Below are 21471 nucleotides of genomic sequence, written 5' to 3' on the forward strand. Positions count from 1 at the left end.
GGGGCAGAAGGAGTTTCTATAAAGACTGGGCATTGTTCTGTAGTCCCTAATATCATCAAGAACAAGGGAGTGGTGGGTCCTGGTCCTAGAGAGGCTGCACAGAGCGTGGAGCAGCTGGAGAACACATTTCTCAGGGCACCCCACCCTAGACAAAGGAAAGTAGTTTCCCGCTGAGGAGTTACCGCTGTAGGACTTTGAAAGACCATGAAAATGTATTTACATTAGCACTGTCAATTAATTGCATTTAACACGTGATTAACTCAAAAATAATTGGGATTTAAAAAATTATTCGTGATTAATTGCAGTTTTAATCACACACTTAAAGAATAATAGAATACCATTGGAAATTATAAATGTTTTGGATGTTTTTCTACATTTTAAAATATATTGATTTCAATTACAACACAGAATACCAAAAAAAAAAAAAAAAAAAGGAGTACTTGTGGCACCTTAGAGACCTAGAGATGCATCCGATGAAGTGGGCTGTAGCTCACAAAAGCTTATGCTCAAATAAATTTGTTAGTCTCTAAGGTGCCACAAGTACTCCTTTTCTTTTTGCGGATACAGACTAACACGGCTGCTACTCTGGAACATGACAGAATACAAAGTGTACAGTGCTCACTTTATATTATTATTTTATTACAAATATTTGCACTGTAAAAAAGATTAACAAAATAAATAGTATTTTTCAATTCACCTATACAAGTACTGTAGTACAATCTCTTTATCGTGAAAGTGCAATTTACAAATGTAGATTTTTTTATTACAAAATTGCACTCAAAACAAAACACTGTAAAACTTTAGAGTCTACGAGTCCACTCAGACCTACTTCTTGTTTAGCCAAAGTCAAATAAGTTTGTTTACATTTATAGGAGATAATGCTGCCCGCTTCTGATTTACAGTGTCACCTGAAAGTGAGAACAGGTGTACGCATGGCACTTTTGTAGTCAGCGTCGAAAGGTATTTACATGGCAGATATGCTAAACATTCATATGTCCCTTTATGCTTCAGCCACCATTCCAGAGGACATGCTTCCATGCTGATGATGCTCGTTAAAAAAATAATATGTTAATTAAATTTGTGACTGAACTTTTTGGGGGAGAATTGCAAGTTTCCTGCTCTGTGTTTTACCGGCATTCTGGCATACATTTCATGTAATAGCAGCCTCAGATGATGACCCAGCACATGTTATTCATTTTAAGAACACTTTTCACTGCAGATTTGACAAAACACAGAGATTTCTAAAGATAGCTACAGCACTTGACCCAAGATTTAAGAATCTGAAGTGCCTTCCAAAATCTGAGAGGGACGAGATGTGGAACATGCTGTCAGAAGTCGTAAAAGAGAAACACTCTGATGCAGAAACTACAGAACCAGAACCAACAGAAAATAAAATCAAACTTCTCTTGGTGGCATCTGGCTCTGATAATTAAAATGAATGTGCGTCAGTCTGCACTATTTTGGATCGTTATCGAGCAGAACTCGTCATCAGCATGGACGCATGTCCTCTGGAATGCTGGCTGACGCACTAAGGGATATATGAATGTTTCGCCTACCTTGCAGCGCTGGCAAAAAAGTGCCATGTGAGCACCTGTTCTCACTTTCAGGTGACTTTGTAAACGAGAAGCGGGCAGCATTATCTCCTATAAATGTCAACAAACTTGTTTGTCTTAGCAATTGGCTGAACAAGAAGTAGGACTGAGTGGACGTGTAGGCTCTAAAGATTTACATTGCTTTATTTTTGAATGCAGTTTTTTTTTGTACATAATTCTACATTTGTAAGTTCAACTTTAATGATAAAGATATTGCACTACAGTACTTCTATTATGTGAATTCAAATACTATTTCTTTTGTGTCTTTTTTACATTGCAAATATTTGTAATAAAAATGAATATAAAATGAGCACTGTACACTTTGTATTCTGTGTTGTAATTGAAATAAATGTACTTGAAAATGTAGAAGACATCCAAAAGTATTTATATAAATGGTATTCTATTATTGCTTAACAGCACAATTAATTTTTAAAATTTTTGACAGTTCTAATTTACATCTTGTTTAAACAGACCCATCAAGCTAACCAGGGGGAGGGGTGGCCCCATCAATAGCACCAGAGGGGGCAGAAACTAAACTATTGGCATTTTAGCTGACAGCTCCTGCAGGGGAAAAAGCAGCAGGACCTGAAGCCTTCAAGACAGACTCCCTTTCGCCTGCCTCAGGAGGTTACTGTCAGAAGAATCCATTGCAAAGGTTCACTGGACTCTGAAAGAGACCAATCCAGGGCTGTGTTTAAACTGGACTGTTTAGTGACTCCCGGGAAAGTAACAAACTATTGCACATTGACTTCTCAAAGGAAGAACAACCCTTAACATTCTTCTGACTGATCCAGGACAAGGCTGGATGTTTCAGAGCCCCTTTTCTTGAAAACCTTCCAGGCCTCAGCAGGGTGTGAAGTCACCTCACCAGTTGTTGAGGAAGGTGAGGGGAGGTGGGTGGAAGTCCAGGGTATTGCAGGCAGGCAGCAGAATCCAAAGTGTTGGCTCAGGGCTGCCCAATACATAGAGTGCATGCTAGATGCTGACTGTGGGCCTCCCAGGCAGAGGGTCACAGAGGCCAAGCACTGTGAGGCACTCAGGGTTACAGGGTTAGAGCTGACCCAGCACTTCACCAGTCTGGGTTGTGCCCCAGGACGTCACAAAGCCTGAAACTGAAGAGTCATTTTATCTAAGTGTTACTATTTCCAGGTCTGCAGGTCACATCTCAGCCCAGACAAAGCTCCAGACAAGCCCCAGAAACTGGATTTCAGTTTTAAAGGTTCCAACACCACAAACAGAGAAGGAAAAGGAACAATTTGTGGCACAGTCAGAGAAAATGTAACTAACCCCATACATGGTTTGTCTGAGGGACTCAGGGTGCTTTGTCCAGACGAATTAAGACAGAGCACAGAGGGTGACATAGAGGAGACGAGAGAGTGTTTGTTTTGGGGGTGCTTAGCCATTTACAAATCTAAACTCATTACCGCCACTGGGACAAGCCAAGGGGACCCGCTGAATTCCACAGAGATGGGTCAGGGACAGGTTTGCTCCATCAGAGACCCCAGAGTCTAAAAAGACTGAGGGTATGTGTACACTGTAAATAAAGTCTTGTGGCAGGGAATCTGAGAGCACAGGACAATTGACCTGGGGTGGAAGCTAAAATAGAAATGTAGATAGTTTGGTTCAGGTTGGACCCCGGGCTCTAAATCCTGGCAAGGGGGAAGGAGCTCAGACCCCATGCTTCAGCCCCAACATTTACGTTGCTATTTTTACCCCTGCACCCCAGCCTCCCCCAAGAACTTGAGTTAGCTGCCACATGCCCTGAGACTCATTGTATTGTTTTGTTGGTGGTGGTGGTGTTTTTTTGCAGTGTAGACATACCCTGAATAATGTAAAATTCCTTCCATTTGGGAGGAGAACTACTACACTGAGTAATTACCATAGATGAGGTATAGAAGAGAGAAAAAGTCTGGAGCACTGGGCCTGGTGCAAGATCTGAGGCCTGAACCAGAGGCTGTGAACCAAAGTCAGGCCATGTGTTATGGAATACGGACTCTGGACTTCAGAAAAGCAGACTTTGACTCCCTCAGGGAACTGATGGGCAGGATCCCCTGGGAGAATAACATGATGTGTAGAAAGAATAGTAAATATGGCAGGTGACCAGCTTGGCTTAACAGTGAAATCCTTGCTAATCTTAAACACAAAAAAGAAGCTTACAAGAAGTGGATGATTGGACAAATGACCAGGGAAGAGTATAAAAATATTGCTCGGGCACGCAGGAGTGAAATCAGGAAGGCCAATTCACACCTGGAGTTGCAGCTAGCAAGAGATGTTAAGAGTAACAAGAAGGGTTTCTACAGGTATGTTAGCAACAAGAAGAAGGTCAAGGAAAGTGTGGGGCCCTTACTGAATGGGGGAGGCAACCTAGTGACAGAGGATGTGGAAAAAGCTAATGTACTCAATGCTTTTTTTGCCTCTGTCTTCACGAACAGACTACTGCACTGGGCAGCACAGTATGGGGAGGAGGTGACCAGCCTTCTGTGGAGAAAGAAGTGGTTCAGGACTATTTAGAAAAGCTGGACAAGCACAAGTCAATGGGGCCAGATGTTCTGCATCCGAGGGTGCTAAAGGAGTTAGCGGATGTGATTACAGAGCCGTTGGTCACTATCTTTGAAAACTCATGGTGATCCGGGGAAGTCCTGGACGACTGGAAAAAGGTTAATGTAGTGCCCATCTTTAAAAAAGGGAAGAAGGATGATCTGGGGAACTACAGGCCAGTCAGCCGCACCTCCGTCCCTGGAAAAATCATCCTCAAGGTCCTCAAGGAATCAATTCTGAAGCGCTTAAAGGAGAGGAAAGTGATCAGGAACAGTCAGCATGGATTCACCAAGGGCAAGTCATGCCTGACTAACCTAATTGCCTTCTGTGATGAGATAACTGGCTTTGTGAATGAGGGGAAAGCAGTGGATGTGTTATTCCTTGACTTTAGCAAAGCTTTTGATACCGTCTCCCACAGTATTCTTGCCAGCAAGTTAAAGAAGCATGGGCTGGATGAATAGACTATAAGGTGGATAGAAAGCTGGCTAGATCGTTGGGCTCAATGGGTAGTGATCAATGACTCCATGTCTAGTTGGCAGTCCGTATCAAGTGGAGTGCCCCAAGGGTGGGTCCTGGGGCTGGTTTTATTCAATATCTTCATTAATGATCTGGAGGATGGCGTGGATTGCACCCTCAGCAAGTTTGCAGATGACACTAAACTGGGAGGAGTAGTAGATACGCTGGAGGGTAGGGATAGGATACAGAGGGACCTAGACAAATTAGAGGATTGGGCCAAAAGAAATCTGATGAGGTTCAACAAGGACAAGTGCAGAGTCCTGCACTTAGGACGGAAGAATCCCATGCACCGCTACAGACTTGGAACTGAGTGGCTAGGCAGCAGTTCTGCAGAAAAGGACCTAGGGGTTACAGTGGACGAGAAGCTGGATATGAGTCAACAGTGTGTCCTTGTTGCCAAGAAGGCTAACGGCATTTTCGGCTGTATAAGCAGGAGCATTGCCACCAGATTGAGGGATGTGATTGTTCCCCACTATTCAGCATTGGTGAGGCCCCATCTGGAGTACTGTGTCCAGTTTTGGGCCCCACACTACAAGAAGGATGTGGAAAAATTGGAAAGAGTCCAGCGGAGGGCAACAAAAATTATCAGGGTCCTGGAGCACATGACTTATGAGGAGAGGCTGAGGGAACTGGGATTGTTTAGTCTGCAGAAGAGAAGAATGAGGAGGGATTTGATAGCTGCTTTCAACTACCTGAAAGGGGGCTCCAAAGAGGATGGATCTAGATTGTTCTCAGTGGTAGCAAATGATAGACAAGGAGTAATGGTCTCAAGTTGCAGTGGGGGAGATTTAGGTTGGATATTAGGAAAAACTTTTTCACTAGGAGGGTGGTGAAGCACTGGAATGGGTTACCTAGGGAAGTGGTGGAATCTCCTTCCTTTGAGGTTTTTAAGGTCAGGCTTGACAAAGTCCTGGCTGGGATAATTTATTAGGGGATTGGTCCTGCCTTGAGCAGGGGATTGGACTAGATGACCTCCTGAGGTCCCTTCCAACCCTGATATTCTATGATTCTGTGATTAAACCAGATGTTCACAAGTTCACTGCCTAGTACGTGAACTTGACAAAGTAGTTGCTAGTGTACCAGGCACTAGAGATTTACATAAATATATCCCAGGGTCCAAAAGGCTGTGGAAGCTGTGTGAGTGGGGTGTGTGAATACAGGGAGGGTACATATGTAGTGGCTGTAGGCTGAGTGCCTATGAGGGCCCAGGGTTCTGAGCTATATGATGGGTTGGGATGTGTGTCTAGGATGTGCGGGGTTCTTTTAGGGGCAGAGGGGAGGGGACAGGGAATGTATGGTTTGGCAGAGGGACGTGGGGTGCGAGGGGCACTGGAGCTTTTACTGTACTTGGATTTAATCTTGATTTTTGCTGCCTGTCAAATGCTGGTTTTGTGCTTTATTGGAAGTGCTTTATTAACTTTGTGCTTTTTTTGATGTTGTGTTAATTGGCAGTTTGTTAAGAGCCAAATTGCTTTTGTTATTTTAACAAAGACTGTGGCTCATTCAGGTGCACAACAGTCACAGGAAGAGTGACCCGCCCTTCTTCGCTCAAAAAATGCTTTAAAAATGTTTCCAATATTTTAATTGTATTTATTTGATTAGGTTTTGATTGGACTGGGATGTAAATAGGGGCTTGATTGGCTAGGGAAAATGGTGTACTCAGTTTTGGTCAGCTGTTTATTTTCCTTTAAATAGTAGTGTGTATGTGCTGTTGTTTCATTTTGTTTGCATGTGCAAATGGCTAAATTTAAAATATAATACAGTCCATCCCCCAATTTAAAGTATTTAGCTATTAGTATTTAACCAGTATTTTCTCTAGAAGTTTGCACTTGTTTATTGTTATTATTGTTAATATTAATCGTATTACTAGTTTATTTATTAGCTTGGTTTTTTCCCTCTTGAGTTCCTGTGAATAAATGTTGCACCAGTGAGCTGCCATAGATGAAGTTTAAAACCGATCTGTCTGTATAGATTTTTATTCTCCTTTTGAGGATAGCAGAGATGAAGCACACATTTAAGTGCATATTGTTTTACAAAAATCAGTAGTTGTGCCCACAAAAGGTATAGCGCAGTCCCTGCCCAATTTCCTGTCTAGCCCACCTTAGCCCCCCCACCGGGAAGAGGCTGGAGCCACCCCTGAGGCCTACGGGGCACCTGATAACAGTCTTTCAATATAAAAAGGATGGTGATCTATTGTTTGTCATGTCCACTAAGGGCAAGAGAAGAGGTAATCAGATTAGCAAGGGAGATTTAGGTTAGAAAAAATCTTCCTAACTGTAGGGATAGTTAAACACGGGAACAGGTTACCTAGGGAGGCTGTGGAATCCCTGTCATTAGAGGTTTTTGAGAACATTTAAGTCAAATCCCTGTCAGGGATGGTCTAGGAGGTTGTACCTGGTCCTGTCTCAGCACAGGGGGATGGACTATATGACCTCTCGAGGTCTCTTCCATCCCTACATTTCTAGGATTCTGTGTAAATCAGGAAAACCACAAGGAGTCTGGTGGCACCTTAAAGACTAACAGATATATTTGAGCATAAGCTTTCAAGGGTAAAAACATCACTTCTTCAGATGCAAATCAGGAACTCCTCAGCTGTGCTCTGTAGAGAGGTGACTGGTCACCCGGTGCCAACTCTCCTCTTTGTTTCTAGATTCATTGAATCATACTTACAGGTGGCTAAAAATATGTGAAATATGTTATTTACATTTCTTCTGCAGCCTGGCAATTGCTGTGGTCACCACGGGGGTGTTGGAAGGAACCTGTTCCAAGGAACAGTCTCTGCGGGGTTGTCTACACTAGGAGGTATGTTCTCTCTTACTGTAAAATTCTTGTGTAGACAAGGCAAGTGGCCATTTCACCTCAGTGTAACTGGTTCAAAGGAATTATATGGGATGAGGTTTGGGGAGGGAGTGTTTGTGGTCACCACAATGAGCAACCCTGAGGGGAAGCTATGCCTTCCCTTATCTCCACAAGGATTGCACAGTGAGATCACTCGCTCATGTTCACTGTCACATTGTAGAAATCCCACCCTTTCTCCTAGTGTGGACACAGACTAAACAATGAGCCCTGGTCTACACTACGAGTTTAGGTCGAAGTTAGCAGTGTTAGATCGATTTAACCCTGCACCTGTCCATTTTTGTCGACCTAATGGGCTCTTAAAATCGATTTATGTACTCCTCCCCGATGAGGGGATTAGTGCTGAAATCAACATCGCTGGGTCAAATTTGGGTTAGTGTGGACGCAATTCGACGGTATTGGCCCCCGGGAGAAATATCACAGTGCTCCATTGTGACTGCTTTGGACAGCACTCTCAACTTGGATGCACTGGCCAGGTACACAGGAAAAGCCCCACAAACTTTTGAATTTCATTTCCTATTTGGCCACCGTGGCGTGACCATGCAGAGCTCATCAGCAGAGATGACCATGGAGTCCCAGAATTGCAAAAGAGCTCCAGCATGGACTGAACGAGAGGTACTGGATCTGATCACTGTATGGGGAGATGAATCCGTGCTATCAGAACTCCGTTCCAAAAGATGAAATGCCAAATATTTGAAAAAATCTCCAAGAGCATGATGGACAGAGGTTACAACAGTGACCTACAGCAGTGCCGGGTAAAAATTAAGGAGCTCAGACAAACCTACCAAAAAACCAAAGAGGCAAACGGCCACTCCGGTTCAGACCCACAGACATGCCGCTTCTATGATGAGCTGCATGCAATTCTGGGGGGTGCCTCTTCCACTACCCCTCCCCTGTTCATGGACTCTTGCAAGGGGGGAGTCTCACGTGACAGGGATGAGGATTTGGGGGACGAGCAAGATGATGATGATGAGGAGGAGGAGGAGGAGGAAATCATTCTCCCCGACAGCCAGGAACTGTTTATCACCCTGGAGCCAATACCCTCCCAACCCTCCCAATGCGGGGTCCTGGACCATGAAGCTGGAGAAGGCACCTCTGGTGAATGTACCTTTGTAAATATAATACATGGTTTAAAAGCAAGCGTGTTTAATGATTAATTTGCCCTGAAGACTTGGGATGCATTCACGGCCAGTACAGCTACTGGAAAAGTCTGTTAACGTGTCTGGGGATGGAGTGGAAATCCTCCAGAGACATCTCCATGAAGCTCTCCTGGAGGTACTCCCAAAGCCTTTGCAAAGGGTTTCTGGGAAGGGCAGCCTTATTCCATCCTCCATGGTAGGACACTTTACCACTCCAGGCCAGGAGCACATAGTCTGGAATCATTGCATAACAAAGTATGGCAGCGTATGGTCCCAGTGTTTGCTGGCATTCAAGCAACATCCGTTCTTTATCTCTCTGTGTTATCCTCAGAAGAGTGATATCATTCATGGTGACCTGGTTGAAATAGGGGAATTTTATTAAGGGGACATTCAGAGGTGGCCGTTCCTGCTGGACTGTTTGCTTGTGGCTGAAAAGAAATCATCCCTGCTGCTAGCCAAGTGGTGGGGGGAGGGGCACATGCATCCAATGAAGTGAGCTGTAGCTCACGAAAGCTTATGCTCAAATAAATTTGTTAGTCTCTAAGGTGCCACAAGTACTCCTTTTCTTTTTGCAAATACAGACTAACATGGCTGCTACTCTGAAACCTATAAAAGTGTTTGTTGTGAAACCGGAAACATCCCACAGTCAGGAGAGAAGCAATGCCAAGTGTGAAATACTAGTGTATTACAGGAGGTGTCATCTTCTGCCCAACACAAGAAGGTCTACGGATATCAGACAAGCCATTGTGGATGAAAGCCTCTATTGATTACTTGCCCCCACACTCATGAAGAGGAGTTGTAGCCCAAACACTCATCCCATCAGTTTGAACTCTGGGGGAAGGGAATAACAATTCCTGGTCAAAACTTTCTCTCTCTGCTGCTTGGGGGAGGGAGGGGGGGGGAATGGTTTAGGCACAAAGTGAGAGAGCCACAGCTTGGGCTAGTCCTAAAGGACACACAGTACAGAGCTTGCTTATCATAGAAGCTTCTATTACCTTTTGAAACTTATGATTGTAACTCATTTGTGTATGTACGTTTGCCTGCTTTAACCTTTGAAATAACTCATATTTCCTTCTCTTAGCCAATAATTCCTTAGTTAATTTATTATAGGATTGGCTACAAATGTTGTCTTTGGTTTGAGATCTGACGTGCAATTGACCTGGGGTAAATAACTGGTCCTTTGGGATTGGAAGAAACCAGAATATTGTTGTGATTTTTGACACAAGGGACCATCTATCTATCTGTCTGGGTGGCAAGACAGACTTAGGAGACTGTCTATAACTCCATAGTAAAGCTGTTACACTGCTTGAGGAGTTCACACTTGATGGTTGGTGAAATCAAATTGTAGAACATACAACCAGTTTGGGGTTTGTGCCCTGGTTTGTAACAGTCAGCCCTGAGGTCAGTACTCATGTTCCTGAGCTACTCTTGACAGCCTAATTTACAATGGAAAGAGACTAATAAAGAAATAACAACACCTTCATTCAGGAGGTTATATACAATAGCCCTGCAGTTTAACACTGTAGAATGCCTTTCCAAATAATAAAAATATTTTCCTTTGTGTCCAAGTTTAAAATAGAGATTTCACAATGGCAGAAAATTGTGAGAGTGAATTTGCTACATGTGGCCCAAAGGATGGGGAAGGGTGGGGGAGCAAATTGTGACAGGTGTTTCCCCATTCATCACAACTTGCTACATCTGGACCAGAGGATGGGGAAAGGTAGAGGCAGCAGACTGTGACAGGCATAGCTCTCTCCATCACAACTCGTGACCTCTGGGCCAGGAATTGGGAAAGATAAAGGATAGGAAAAGGGGAAGAGGTAGCAAATTGTGATGAGACTTCCCCATCCATCAGAATTTACTCTCTCTCCTGAAGATGAGGAAAGGCAGAGGTAGGAAAACAGTGACAGGTGTACCGCCAGCCATCACAATTTGTTACCCCTGCACCAGGAATGGAGAAAGGTAAAAGAACCAAACTGTGATAGGCATACCCCGATTCATCACAACAAGCTACATCTGAATCAGAGGATAAAGAAAGGTCTGGACCACAGACAGGGGTGAGGGATTCTTCCTAAAGTGGGGGAGACCACAAGACCCTGCTCCTTAATTCATGTGGTGGGGGTGGTACCAAGGAGTTCGGACTGTGTGAGGGGGTTCAAGGCTGGAGTACAGGGGTGTGAGGGCTCCTGCTGTGCTTGCGGGCTCTGGGATGGGGCTGGAGATGAGAGGCTCAGGGCTGGGGCAGAGGGTTGGGGTGCAGGGGGTGAGGGCTCTGGGGTGGGGCCGGGATGAGGGGTTTGGGGTGCAGAAGGGTGCTCGGGGGCTATGGTGGGGAGACAGGACTCCTCCCAGCACCTGGACTGTGAGGGGAAAGGTGCCTCTCCCCACCATGGCAGTTCTGGGGTTGGGGCTGCAGGATAGATGCCCCTCCCCTGGCCCCAGCAGGTCTGGCCGCATCAACCCAGCAGGTCTGGGCGACCTGTCTGCAGCTGGGTCTGGGCCGCTCCAGACATGCTTGGGACTGACCCGGGCTGTGCCGCAGCAGAGTTGAGGCCAGGGGAGGGGCGCCCCTCCCCTGGACTGGGTAGGTTCCTTGAGCACCTGCACAGTGCTAAATAGGTTGCTGCACGGCTGCGTGCCCGAGCAGCTTACAGGGAATAGGCCAGGTCCGTGATGAAAAGTGGACAGGCAAGGCACCTTTCCCTTTCAAAAGTGGGAAGGCCATGGCCCCTTGGCCCCTCTGTTCCAGCGCCCCTGAAGGGGATGGGCAAAGGTAGAGGTAGCAGATTGTGACAGACATACCCCATATCCATCACAACTTTCTTCCCCTGGACTAGGCGATAGGGAAAGGTAGAGGATGGAGAAAGGTGAGAGGTAGAAAATTGTGTTGGGAATGTCCCCATCCATCACAGTTTGTTATCCCTGGACCAGAAAGTGGGGAAAAGTGAGAGGTACCAAATTGTGGTGGGAATGCCTTCATCCATCACAACTTACTGCCCTGGGACTGTAGGATGGGGAAACGCAGAGGCAGCAAATTGTGACAGGGCAGCAAAAGGGAGAAATATGTTAATAGAACCTACCAGGAGCTACTAGCAAACAATGCAGGCAAAGTTACACCGGCAGAGTGGGGAGCAGCAGGCAGCCCTGTGGGGGAAGAGGGGAGAACTGGAGGGTTTTTTCTCTGCAGCCCAGTGATGGCTTAATTTGACTCTACAAATAACCAGAGGAAGCTGGTGACACAGCACTGAGAACCCCATGGCCCGAACTAAGGGAGCAGCCCTCGCAGCTCAGGACAAGACTCGCAGACAGAAAGGCTGCTGTAGAGAAAGGAGACCCAGTGCCCGCCATCTCGCTAGGACCCAGGAGGCGCCGAGCAGGGCGATCCCCGGGGTCACGCAGCCTGGCAGCAGGAAGCGAATTGCAGTCTCTGCAGTGACTCTGTTACGCTGCGACCCACCTTCCTTGCAAGACCCCAGGGCCTCGGCTGCTGCCGCTGGGGACCCCAGAGCCCTGGCTGCAGGCGGGGGAGGTTTCCTATCAAGGGAGGAACATTCCTGCTGCTCCCCGAGAGACTCTCCCAGTACAGACCCCAGCCTGTCCCGACCCCCCTACTGGGACCCAGAGCCCTGCTCCCAGGCAGTGCCCCCCGTGTACAGAAGGTGAGACCTGCCCTTCTCCCCCTCCCCAGGGAGCGATGATCCAGGTTGCAGCCTGTCTGCAGGGGCAGGGGGATGCCCCAGGCTGCTCCCAGCTGGGCTGCCTGCGATTCCCTCACTGGACAGAGGAAAGCTGGCTGCCAGCTCCCATGGTTTGCAGGGCGTGTGAGGGACTGGGGCTAGGATAGCAACATCTGGGGAGCCAGAGGGCTGTGGGAGCCGGAAGGGGGCTCTGAGAGCCAAAAGGCATTGAGGACCGTGAACAGGGGTGTGTGAGGGGACAGGTGGTGGGTGAACAGGGATGCAGAGGCGGGATGGGGTCATGGGGATGTGGGGCCACTGAAGGAAGGCTAAGGGAATACACAGAAATTGGGGGCAGAGGGAGAATTCTGGGGAACAGAGCTGGAATAGAGGGAAACTGAGTGGGGGGGATAAAGGGAAGGAAAGGGGGGATGTGAGGAGAGGGGCTGTGTGGTGGCTGGAGGGAGAATATGAGAGCAAATGGAGACTGACTGGGGAAGGGAGAGCCAGAGGGTAGGAGAAGGGAGGGGGGTGGTGAGAGATAGGAATCTTTTCCCCTAGAAATGGTCAAACAAGCATTGGGTGTGGGTGAGCCTGGGACTTACCCCTAAGGGCTCAGAATTTACAAGGCAAATATTCCCCCCCCCCACACACACACCCTCCTCACAATATATTACTTAAGACAATCTCATAATTTTGGGGGTCTGACTCCTGAATGTTAAATGTTTGGGGTTGACAGGACTGAACGGGGCCCTGCTCTGATTTCTGTGCAAGATTCTGTGTCAAACCAGAGTCACTGAGAACAACAGCAGGCAAGGAGTCCAACTTATATTTACTTTGTTTTTTTTTTCTTTTCAGTTCAGGTTCAGTCAGTAAAACAAAATTATGGTTCAGGTTCAGTTCCAGTACAAGTACAAAATACGGTTTTGAACTGGGTTTGTGATTCCAGTGTGAGTCCAGATGGGCAAATGAGATCAGCATCAGCCTGGCTGTCCCTGGGGGCTGCAGGGGCAGCACAGGAGGCTCAGTCATTAGCTACCCCCACCAGGGGGATCAGGTAATTGCTAAGGCAGAGGAGGCTGGTGTCAGTCTTTGTGCTCAGGTTTCTGGAGCCCTAGGGCTAGCTAGGCGTCCTGGGGTAGATGCTGCTGCCTCCATTGTGATCTGGGAACATGCTGCTGCCCAGCAGGGTCTGGGCTGGGATAGACCATCAGTAACATCCCCTCTATGCCCAGCCGAGGGGGGAACTTTCTCCTGTGACTGTCATCAGTGCTCTAGGTCAGCCCCGGGCTGTGCCACCAACAGCTCCTGAGCTGGAGACTCCAGGTGATGAGAGAGAACTTGGAGAAAGTGCTGGGGATGGCAGGAAAGTGACTCTGCACAAATGGCCCCTCCTCACTCCATCTCTACTCCCCATGTGTCTGTGAGTCCCAGAGCAGCTGCCCCAGGCACACCCAGGCTCACACCCTTGTTAGCAGTGGCAGTAGGTATTGGAGAGGAAATGCCCACAGGAATGGCCGGACAGTAACCAGTTCTTCCATGCAGAAGAGAGACAGGAGAGGCTGAATGGGGCAGCAGGAGCAATAAATGGAGGGGGAAGGTTCCCGGCTCCCAGCCCCGCCCAGCTCCATTTCCTGCAGAACCCCAGGGCAGATTGACTTTCCTGGGACAATTTGAGGAGCAGAGAGAGGAAAAGCCATTTCCTGCCTGTGCCTAGTCCCTGTGCTGCTGGGGAAATGTGCTGTCCTGGGGACAGTGTTAGGGGGGATCCCCCAAAGTGGCCCATTTGATTCTGCTCTTTTCTAGAGTTTGGCTCAGAGACTCTGTTACTGGGAGGGTTTAAAAGTGTCTTGTGGGTTCAGTCCCGGTGGGAGCGATCAGGTCTGTGTTGTAATAACGTAACTGAGGGTTTTCCCAGCATGGCAGAGTCTAGAGTGTCTGTCTGCAGGGAAAGAGCCTGGGGGGAATCGGGGTGTGAAATGGACCAACACTAATTCAAAAACCTCCACAATTGCCTTTCTCACCCTGACAGGCTGCAGAATAATGACCACGTTTTCCTCCAGATCATCCCACCTTCCTAGGGGCCAGGGAAGGGAAATGGCTGTGGTGGATTCAGCTCAGGTAGGGGATGTTTGGGGAGCTGCTGGGGAAGGTTGTTGTAGAGCAGGGAAGGGCAGGAAATACACAGAGTGAGCCAGGGACAGAGACAGGCTGTGTTAAACATGCTGGGACATGCTCAGCCTAGGGGCTGATTTATGAAAAGGCCCATTTGTGCTGGGAGGGGGGTGTAAATAAGAAGAACCTGCCCTCCTCTGTCTGCTGGGAGGGACAAAGAGCTCTTACATTGTCTCTGTTCCCTGGAGCCTCCTGGCCACTCTGAGCAGGGTGGGGGTGGGATTCTGCTCCTCTGACCTTCCCAGAGCTGTCCTATTTTTATGCTTCTTCCCCCATGAATAGTAGGATTGTGGCTGAGGCAGCAGGTGCTGAGAAAGGAACATTTGTTGTTTCAGATGCCGGTGACCTTCGAGGAGGTGGCTGTGTATTTCACCGAGGGACAGGGGGCTCTGCTGGACCCCAGTCAGAGAGCCCTCTACAGGGACGTCATGCAGGAGAATTATGAGACTGTGACCTCGCTAGGTAGGGATTTCTTTCCCGTCAGCTATTTGAAGCCCAGGGGCTCTGTATTTCTGAATCTGGTCAGGTTCTTCCCTGGTCAGTGAGATTAGAGGGGAATGGGTCACACAGTCCAAGTGTGAGAAAGCCATCACCTCCATACCCCCTCCAACAGGATAGGGAAGTCATGAACCTAATGGACATGCTAATTCATTCCCATCCCTCCAGCTGCAGGGGTTGGGGGCTGTGGGGCAGAAGCAGTGTATTATGCTATCTGCATTAATAGTCACTCACACACAGGATCTCTGTGCACCTCTCTTCATGCGACTAACTCTCTGTGTGGGGAGGGCTCTGTTCTCCGTGGGTTCAGTCATAGGCAGCGGTTTAACACCAGAGCTGTATGTGCCTCAGAAAGTCCCTCAGAGCACAGAGATCCTGAAAACTCCCCCTGCTCGCCAAGATATTGGCCTCTCCTAAGGGGGCTCAGTGACTATGTTCCCATCCCATAACCTCCAAGAAAGTCATGGGTTGAGTTTAACCTCAAGATACACCTATTGTGAGAAATACTGCCCCAGTCCTCAGTGCACTCTGATCATGCCTTATTTCACCCTCTGAGCAGGACTCCACATTACCAAACCTGACCTGATTGCCCGGCTGGAAGGAGGGGAAGAGCCATGGGTCCCGGATCTCCAAGCCTCCAAGGAAAGGAAGATCCCAAGAGGCAGCCGCACAGGTGAGGAGTCAGTGACACTGACACAGAAACTATATAGCAAATGAAGGAAAAAGTTTAAAATCCACAAAATGTGGTGTGAGCCCCCTCAATTCTGCCTCATCTCACCCAGGTCAGGCTGTGGTCAGCAGGTGTCATGTCATCATGGCAGATGTTGCTCATGGCTTCACACCCACCCTGTTGGCTGTCAGGAGTTTTCTCCTCATCTTCGCTTCCCTGCGAGTGTTTGGATGGGATGTGGAGGCAGAATCCAGTCTCTCATTCTTCCAATGGTTATTGTGTTGAGTTTTTCCTTTTTTCAATTCCCCTTTCTGTCCTTTCTGCCAGCCCAGGCAATGACTCCTGCCTGGATTCTCTCTCTCTTCCAGTAGGTAATGAGACAATGAGTGAGAACGAGGAGGGGAATCCACAGCAGGAAGATCCTGAGCAAGTGGAACTGCAGGGGACCTTTTTGAGAAGAGCTGAAGGGAATTTTCCCCAGTGCTTGGAACAGAGAAAAGGCAGGAATAATTGGCACAGGTCAGAAAGGAAGCTGGGAAACGGCCGAAGGAAGAAAGTGGATGAATCAATTGAATGTGGAAGAGGAGGCAAGGATCCCAAAGAAACCACAGCCCAGCAGACAAGTCACAAGGAAAAGAAGCCCTATAAATGCTTGGACTGTGGGAAAAGCTTCAGTTACCCCTCAGTCCTTATTAACCACGAGATAATCCACACAGGAGACAGACTTTATAAATGCCTTGAGTGTGGGAAAAGCTACAGTCAGCGCTCAGCCCTTATTACCCATGGGAGAATCCATACGGGGGAGAGACCCTATAAATGCTTGGACTGTGGGAAAAGATTCAGTGTTAGCTCACATCTTATTACCCATCAGCGGGTACACACAGGAGAGAGACCGTATAAATGCCTTGAGTGTGGGAAAAGCTTCAGTCGGAGCTCAAATCTTATTACACATCAGAGACTGCACACAGGAGAGAGACCATATAAATGCTTCAACTGTGGGAAAAGCTTCAGTCAGCAGTCAGTCCTTATTAACCATGGGAGAATCCACACTGGGGAGAGACCCTATAAATGCTTGGACTGTGGGAAAAGCTTCAGTCAGAGCTCACATCTTATTACTCATCAGAGAGTGCACACGGGAGAGAGACCGTATAAATGCTTTGAGTGTGGAAAAAGCTTCAATCATAGCTCACATCTTATTACTCATCAGAGAGTGCACACGGGAGAGAGACCGTATAAATGCTTTGAGTGTGGAAAAAGCTTCAATCATAGCTCCCATCTTATTAAACATCAGAGAGTGCACACAGGAGAGAGACCGTATAAATGCCTTGAATGTCGGAAAAGCTTCAGTGACAAATCAAAACTCATTACACATCAGAGAATCCACACGGGAGAGAAACTGCATAAATGCTTGGATGATGGGAAAAGTTTCAGTTCCAGCTCATACCTTCCTAAACAGTGGAGAATCCACACGGGACAGAACCTATAAATGTCCCTAAATCCTCTGAGGTGCTGGGTTACAGGAGATCAAATGTGAAGGGACCAGGAGGGATGGGTTATGGGGAGGAAACTGGGGGATTGAATGGTTGGGTCTGGTGGATGTGGGATGCAGAGGGTGCTGGGGAAATCAAGTTTTAGGGATCACGGGATAAGAGAGGAGAGTACAGGGAAGAGAGGTGCTGCCTCTTATCACTCACCCCCTCTGCCCCTTTTCCCTGCCCCCTCTGCATTCAGAAAGCACCACTGAGAGGGACTGATTTCCGCATTGTCTTTTGTGGGAGGCATAAAGGCTTCAGGATCCCACCTCTGCCTGCACAGCATCAGCTTCTGAGGGTCTCTCTGTGGTGGGAAACGTGGTTGGGATTAGCTAGCAAATCTCCCCCGACCCTCCCCCACTTTTCCTAGTCTAGACGGACCCCAACCATTTTATATATTCTGATCCCCCCATTAGCAGAGTGATTGTTAGAGTCACTGAGTTGCCCCTTTGGGGACAGATTGTCTCATTTCCACAAAGTCTCACATTGCTCCAGGTTATGCCAAAAACATTTATTTTTTGTACACTGACTCCCTTTGAGACCAGATTTAAATAGATTCTAAAAGTCCTGGAGCAGGGTTAGGAAAATGTGGTGTTTGGATTCTGTGGTATTTGAGGATAATGGGATGAGTTGGAGGGATTCCCTCCTCCTCCCTTCATTGTCATGCTCCACCCTGACACAGCAGCCTGTGTCCGAGCCTTGGATAGTTTATCCTCTCCCCATTCTACTGTCCACCTCCCAGCACGGCACTTCCACCAGTGTTCTTTACTCTCCATGCTTAGGAATCACACTTTGATTTTTTTGATCCTGACTCAGACTCGTTAGGGTTAGAGATGAAAGTGTCCCAGACCTGGAGGTGATATTCAAATGAATCCCAAAGCTGTGTTTGAGCTTTCTGACCTTAAATCCCTGTTTCCATCTATTAATAAAGTGGCTTCTGGGCTTTTTCTAGCCAATCCCAGAACATTTGGAGATGGGCAGATTTTAGCTTTGGTTTGTTTTTGTTCCTTTTTTTTCTTTTTTTGCATTAGGACAATGCTGAAACTTTTGTAAATGACACAACCAAATAATGAGGAGGTGCTGAGTACTGCAGGTTTAGCCAGTTCAGAGGAAAATGGATACATTTGTTTTCCTTCTTTTGGGAGCTATGATTCTGTGGGATTTCACTTTATGAACCTGAAAGTGTTTTGTAGCCCATCTTGTAGTGTTGGCTTGTCTCTCTTCCTGACGGCTGTTTGGTCACATGCTTTGATATTAGTTTAGTTTGACAGGATGTAGCACAGTTTTATTGAGGACTTTACGAGACAAATGATCATTTGCCGGAAGCGTCCTTTTTTATTTTAACCTTTCTTTACCCTTTCTCAGGAGATTTTTGTGTGTTTGAACAATGAAAATTATCACTATCTCTCAGCACAAACACCAAGGGCGAGTGATAGATTCACACTCGGAGAGGCCGAGGGGGCATGGAGTTACTTTCTGATCCCTGCAGAGACATGAGATGCAGTCAGGAGGGGGAGAGGATGGGGAAACAGTGCTGGGAAACTGCAGACTTTTCTCGAGAGCCAGAGAGCTGATGCTGAGAACTGTAAACTTGCTGCGCCAATGACAGAGAGAGACAGGAATTGCCCTGTGAGTGCTGGGTGAAGCCATCCCTGAAATCTAAAGGGCTACAAATGATGCCCCAAGAGGAATGATGAGGGGACAGCATCACCCGATTGCTGAGAGGATGAGCCTGAACAAAGACAAGAAGGAATTTGGGGAAGCCAACATGTCTGAGCCAGCGTTGAAGCCAGACTGACCCCCATCATAGAGGCCAGAGGGAGATGAGGAGCCTGACAGCCCAGCTGGTCACCCCCTCCCCATCTAATAGTGTCCTGCATGGGGACCACAGAGACTGTCTGCCCCACTCACCCCACACTGTACCCCTCTAATCTCAGCTCCTTGGATTCCCTGGTCTCGGAGTGTTTGCTTTGTGACTGGGTCCCACCATCTCTCCTGGGTTCTCTGCACTTTTTTACCAGTTTGTAAACGTTGCTCGGTTGTTTGTGCTTGGGGGATTTGGGTGCAGCAATGTGCTGGACTGGGGATATAAAGTACCGTGCTGAGCTGGGCTGGGGGTGGGGAAAGGAGTATGTCTTTGGAATAATAAAGTAGAATTTAGTTTCTCACACTCCCAAGTGTAGTTTGTCTTGCACTAAATACCCAGCAGATTCAGAGTGGAAATTAACCGTAAAAGCAATGCTAACATGGTCTGGTATGGAAATGCACAGTGCGGTCAGACATAGAACCTCACCTCTGCCTTGTCATAGCCTCAACTGCAGCTGGTATACTCATATATATAATATGGCTAAAGTGATTTTAATCTCGGAGTTGTGTTTCAGCCCAAGACCCCGAGTCTAATTCTAACTCAGACCCATTTAAATCAATGGGGACAGTAGTAAAATTAAACATGTGAATAAGGTTTTGCAGGACTGGGAGTTTAGATTGGTAGGTTTGGGAGTCTCTCTCTGTTGATACTTGGCCTGCTCCTCATACCACAACTTTCCCCAAATTCATTCTTGTCTGGCTACAAAATAATTGTATCTCAGTTAATACCATGATTATTTGTAATACAGCAGCAGGCAGATGCTCCACAGAAGACCAAGGCCCTATTGTGCTAGGTACTGTATATACACATAATGAGAGACAGCTCCTAAGGGAAAGAGCTTACAGTCTCAATATGCAGAACAGCCAACATAATTATTTTGTAAATGGCAGGAGTGATCCTGAAATCTGAAGGGCTATGAGTGATGCCCCAAGAGGAATGATGAGGGGAGAGGGTAGTACCTCCCGAATGCTGAGAGAACAGGGCTCTGCACTTCAAACAGGTACAGTATTCACCTTCTGTTATGTGTGAAAAACACAGATTGTTCTTGCCCAGAATTAAGCACTTACTCCTAGAGTGCAGAATACATTTTTCTGAAAAAGTCAATCTGTTACTGCCTTTAGCAATAGTCTAACAATAGGTCGGTTAGCACCGAAATGTCAGAGCCTGCCATGTAGTGATACCACTGAAAGCCCCATACTGTTCTGATTAAGGTATTTTAATGCTTTTGGGCCCAGATTATATTCAACTGATTTTTAAATCATTAAATTAGATTACCCATTAGATTTTGGGTAAGTTTTTCAAAAGTATCTTTTCCAAATGACGTAAGGTTGGGTTTTTAAAGGAATTAGGCACCTGAGGATGCAGATAGGGGCCTAGTGGGATTCTCAAAGCAGGGTAGCACCAGGGGCTAGAGGCACAAACAGATTTAGGTGCTCAGCTACTACTTTCACTTTAGATAGCTGAATCTGACATTTAGATACCACCAATCCTCAACCACCCCCTACTCAGCTGTTGCCTAACTCTGAAGGTGTCTAAAGATCCTGTGCACCTAAATTTCTGTCATTTAAATTCCCCAAGTGCCAACAAATCTGATACTGGGCATGCTCACAGCTGCCTCAGGCTAGGCGCACAGATCCCTATTTCATACCTAAGCACCAGCACACTCCTCATACTAAGTTTTCCCTGGCCTATCTCACATGTGGCTGCCCCACTGCCCACTCAGGTTTGTCCCAGGCCTGTGCCCCATTTCTGAGGGGGGTGGAGGGGGTGTCAAATTTGATGTTGCAACCCACATGCCACAATGCCACTGGCTCAGTTTTGGCCCCAGAGCCTCCCCTTCCTTCCCCCGGTCATAACCATGGTGGGACATTCAGGCCCATCCAGAGTGTGCAGAGCACCAGCCCTGGAACCAGACCAGCTGGTGCTTCACTGCCAACATCCAGGTGCAGCATGGGGAGCTGTTGTCAGTGCCTACCTGGGGAGCCATCCAGGAGAGGGGCAGGGGGCACATGAGGGATTTTGCCTACAGCCCATTGATGGGTTAATCCAGTCCTACAAATAACCAGAGGAACCTGATGGCAAAGCACTGACAGCTACATGGCCCGAGTTAGGGGAACAGAGCTTGTAGCCAGTGAGCCTGGTGTAGAGACAAGAGACCATCTCTGACAATCTGCTTCCTGTGCCTGTTACCAGAGTGAATCACACACAGAGTCAGTGTCACTGAGAAACTTGTCCCCTGTCACTTATCTAGGACCAGGACCCATCACCCCCATGTCCAGCTGATACTGGGGACTGTCTCAAACAAGCCCAAGTCTTCACAGAAACCATCCCACTCCCCCATGCCAAATACTCCCAAATGCCAAAGCCATGTGAAACCCATGCAGTCCTGCCACCAGCTGCAGCGCAGAAGT

At 47.4% G+C, this 21471-nt stretch overlaps 1 protein-coding gene across 8 annotated transcripts in view; it reads left to right on the top strand.

Annotated features, from left to right (window-relative positions):
• The first annotated feature begins 12031 nt into the window (after positions 1 to 12031).
• LOC102942727 (zinc finger protein 501-like) overlaps positions 12032 to 21471 on the top strand; it is a 38753-nt gene continuing 29313 nt past the window's right edge. For 3 of the 8 annotated variants that reach the window (XM_043528711.1, XM_043528713.1, XM_043528716.1), the window contains exons 1-2: positions 12032 to 12300; positions 14351 to 14439. In XM_043528711.1, coding sequence (XP_043384646.1) covers positions 14362 to 14439 — 78 coding nt within the window. In that variant the 5' untranslated portion in view covers positions 12032 to 12300; positions 14351 to 14361. Of the gene's footprint in view, positions 12301 to 13057; positions 14440 to 14828; positions 14956 to 15550; positions 15665 to 15988; positions 19365 to 21471 lie in introns of those variants that run through there. The other 5 variants (XM_043528718.1, XM_043528719.1, XM_037913285.2 and 2 more) reach the window with 5 other exon arrangements.

Source organism: Chelonia mydas, chromosome 14 (assembly GCF_015237465.2).
Source record: "Chelonia mydas isolate rCheMyd1 chromosome 14, rCheMyd1.pri.v2, whole genome shotgun sequence".
Lineage (NCBI taxonomy): Eukaryota > Metazoa > Chordata > Testudines > Cheloniidae > Chelonia > Chelonia mydas.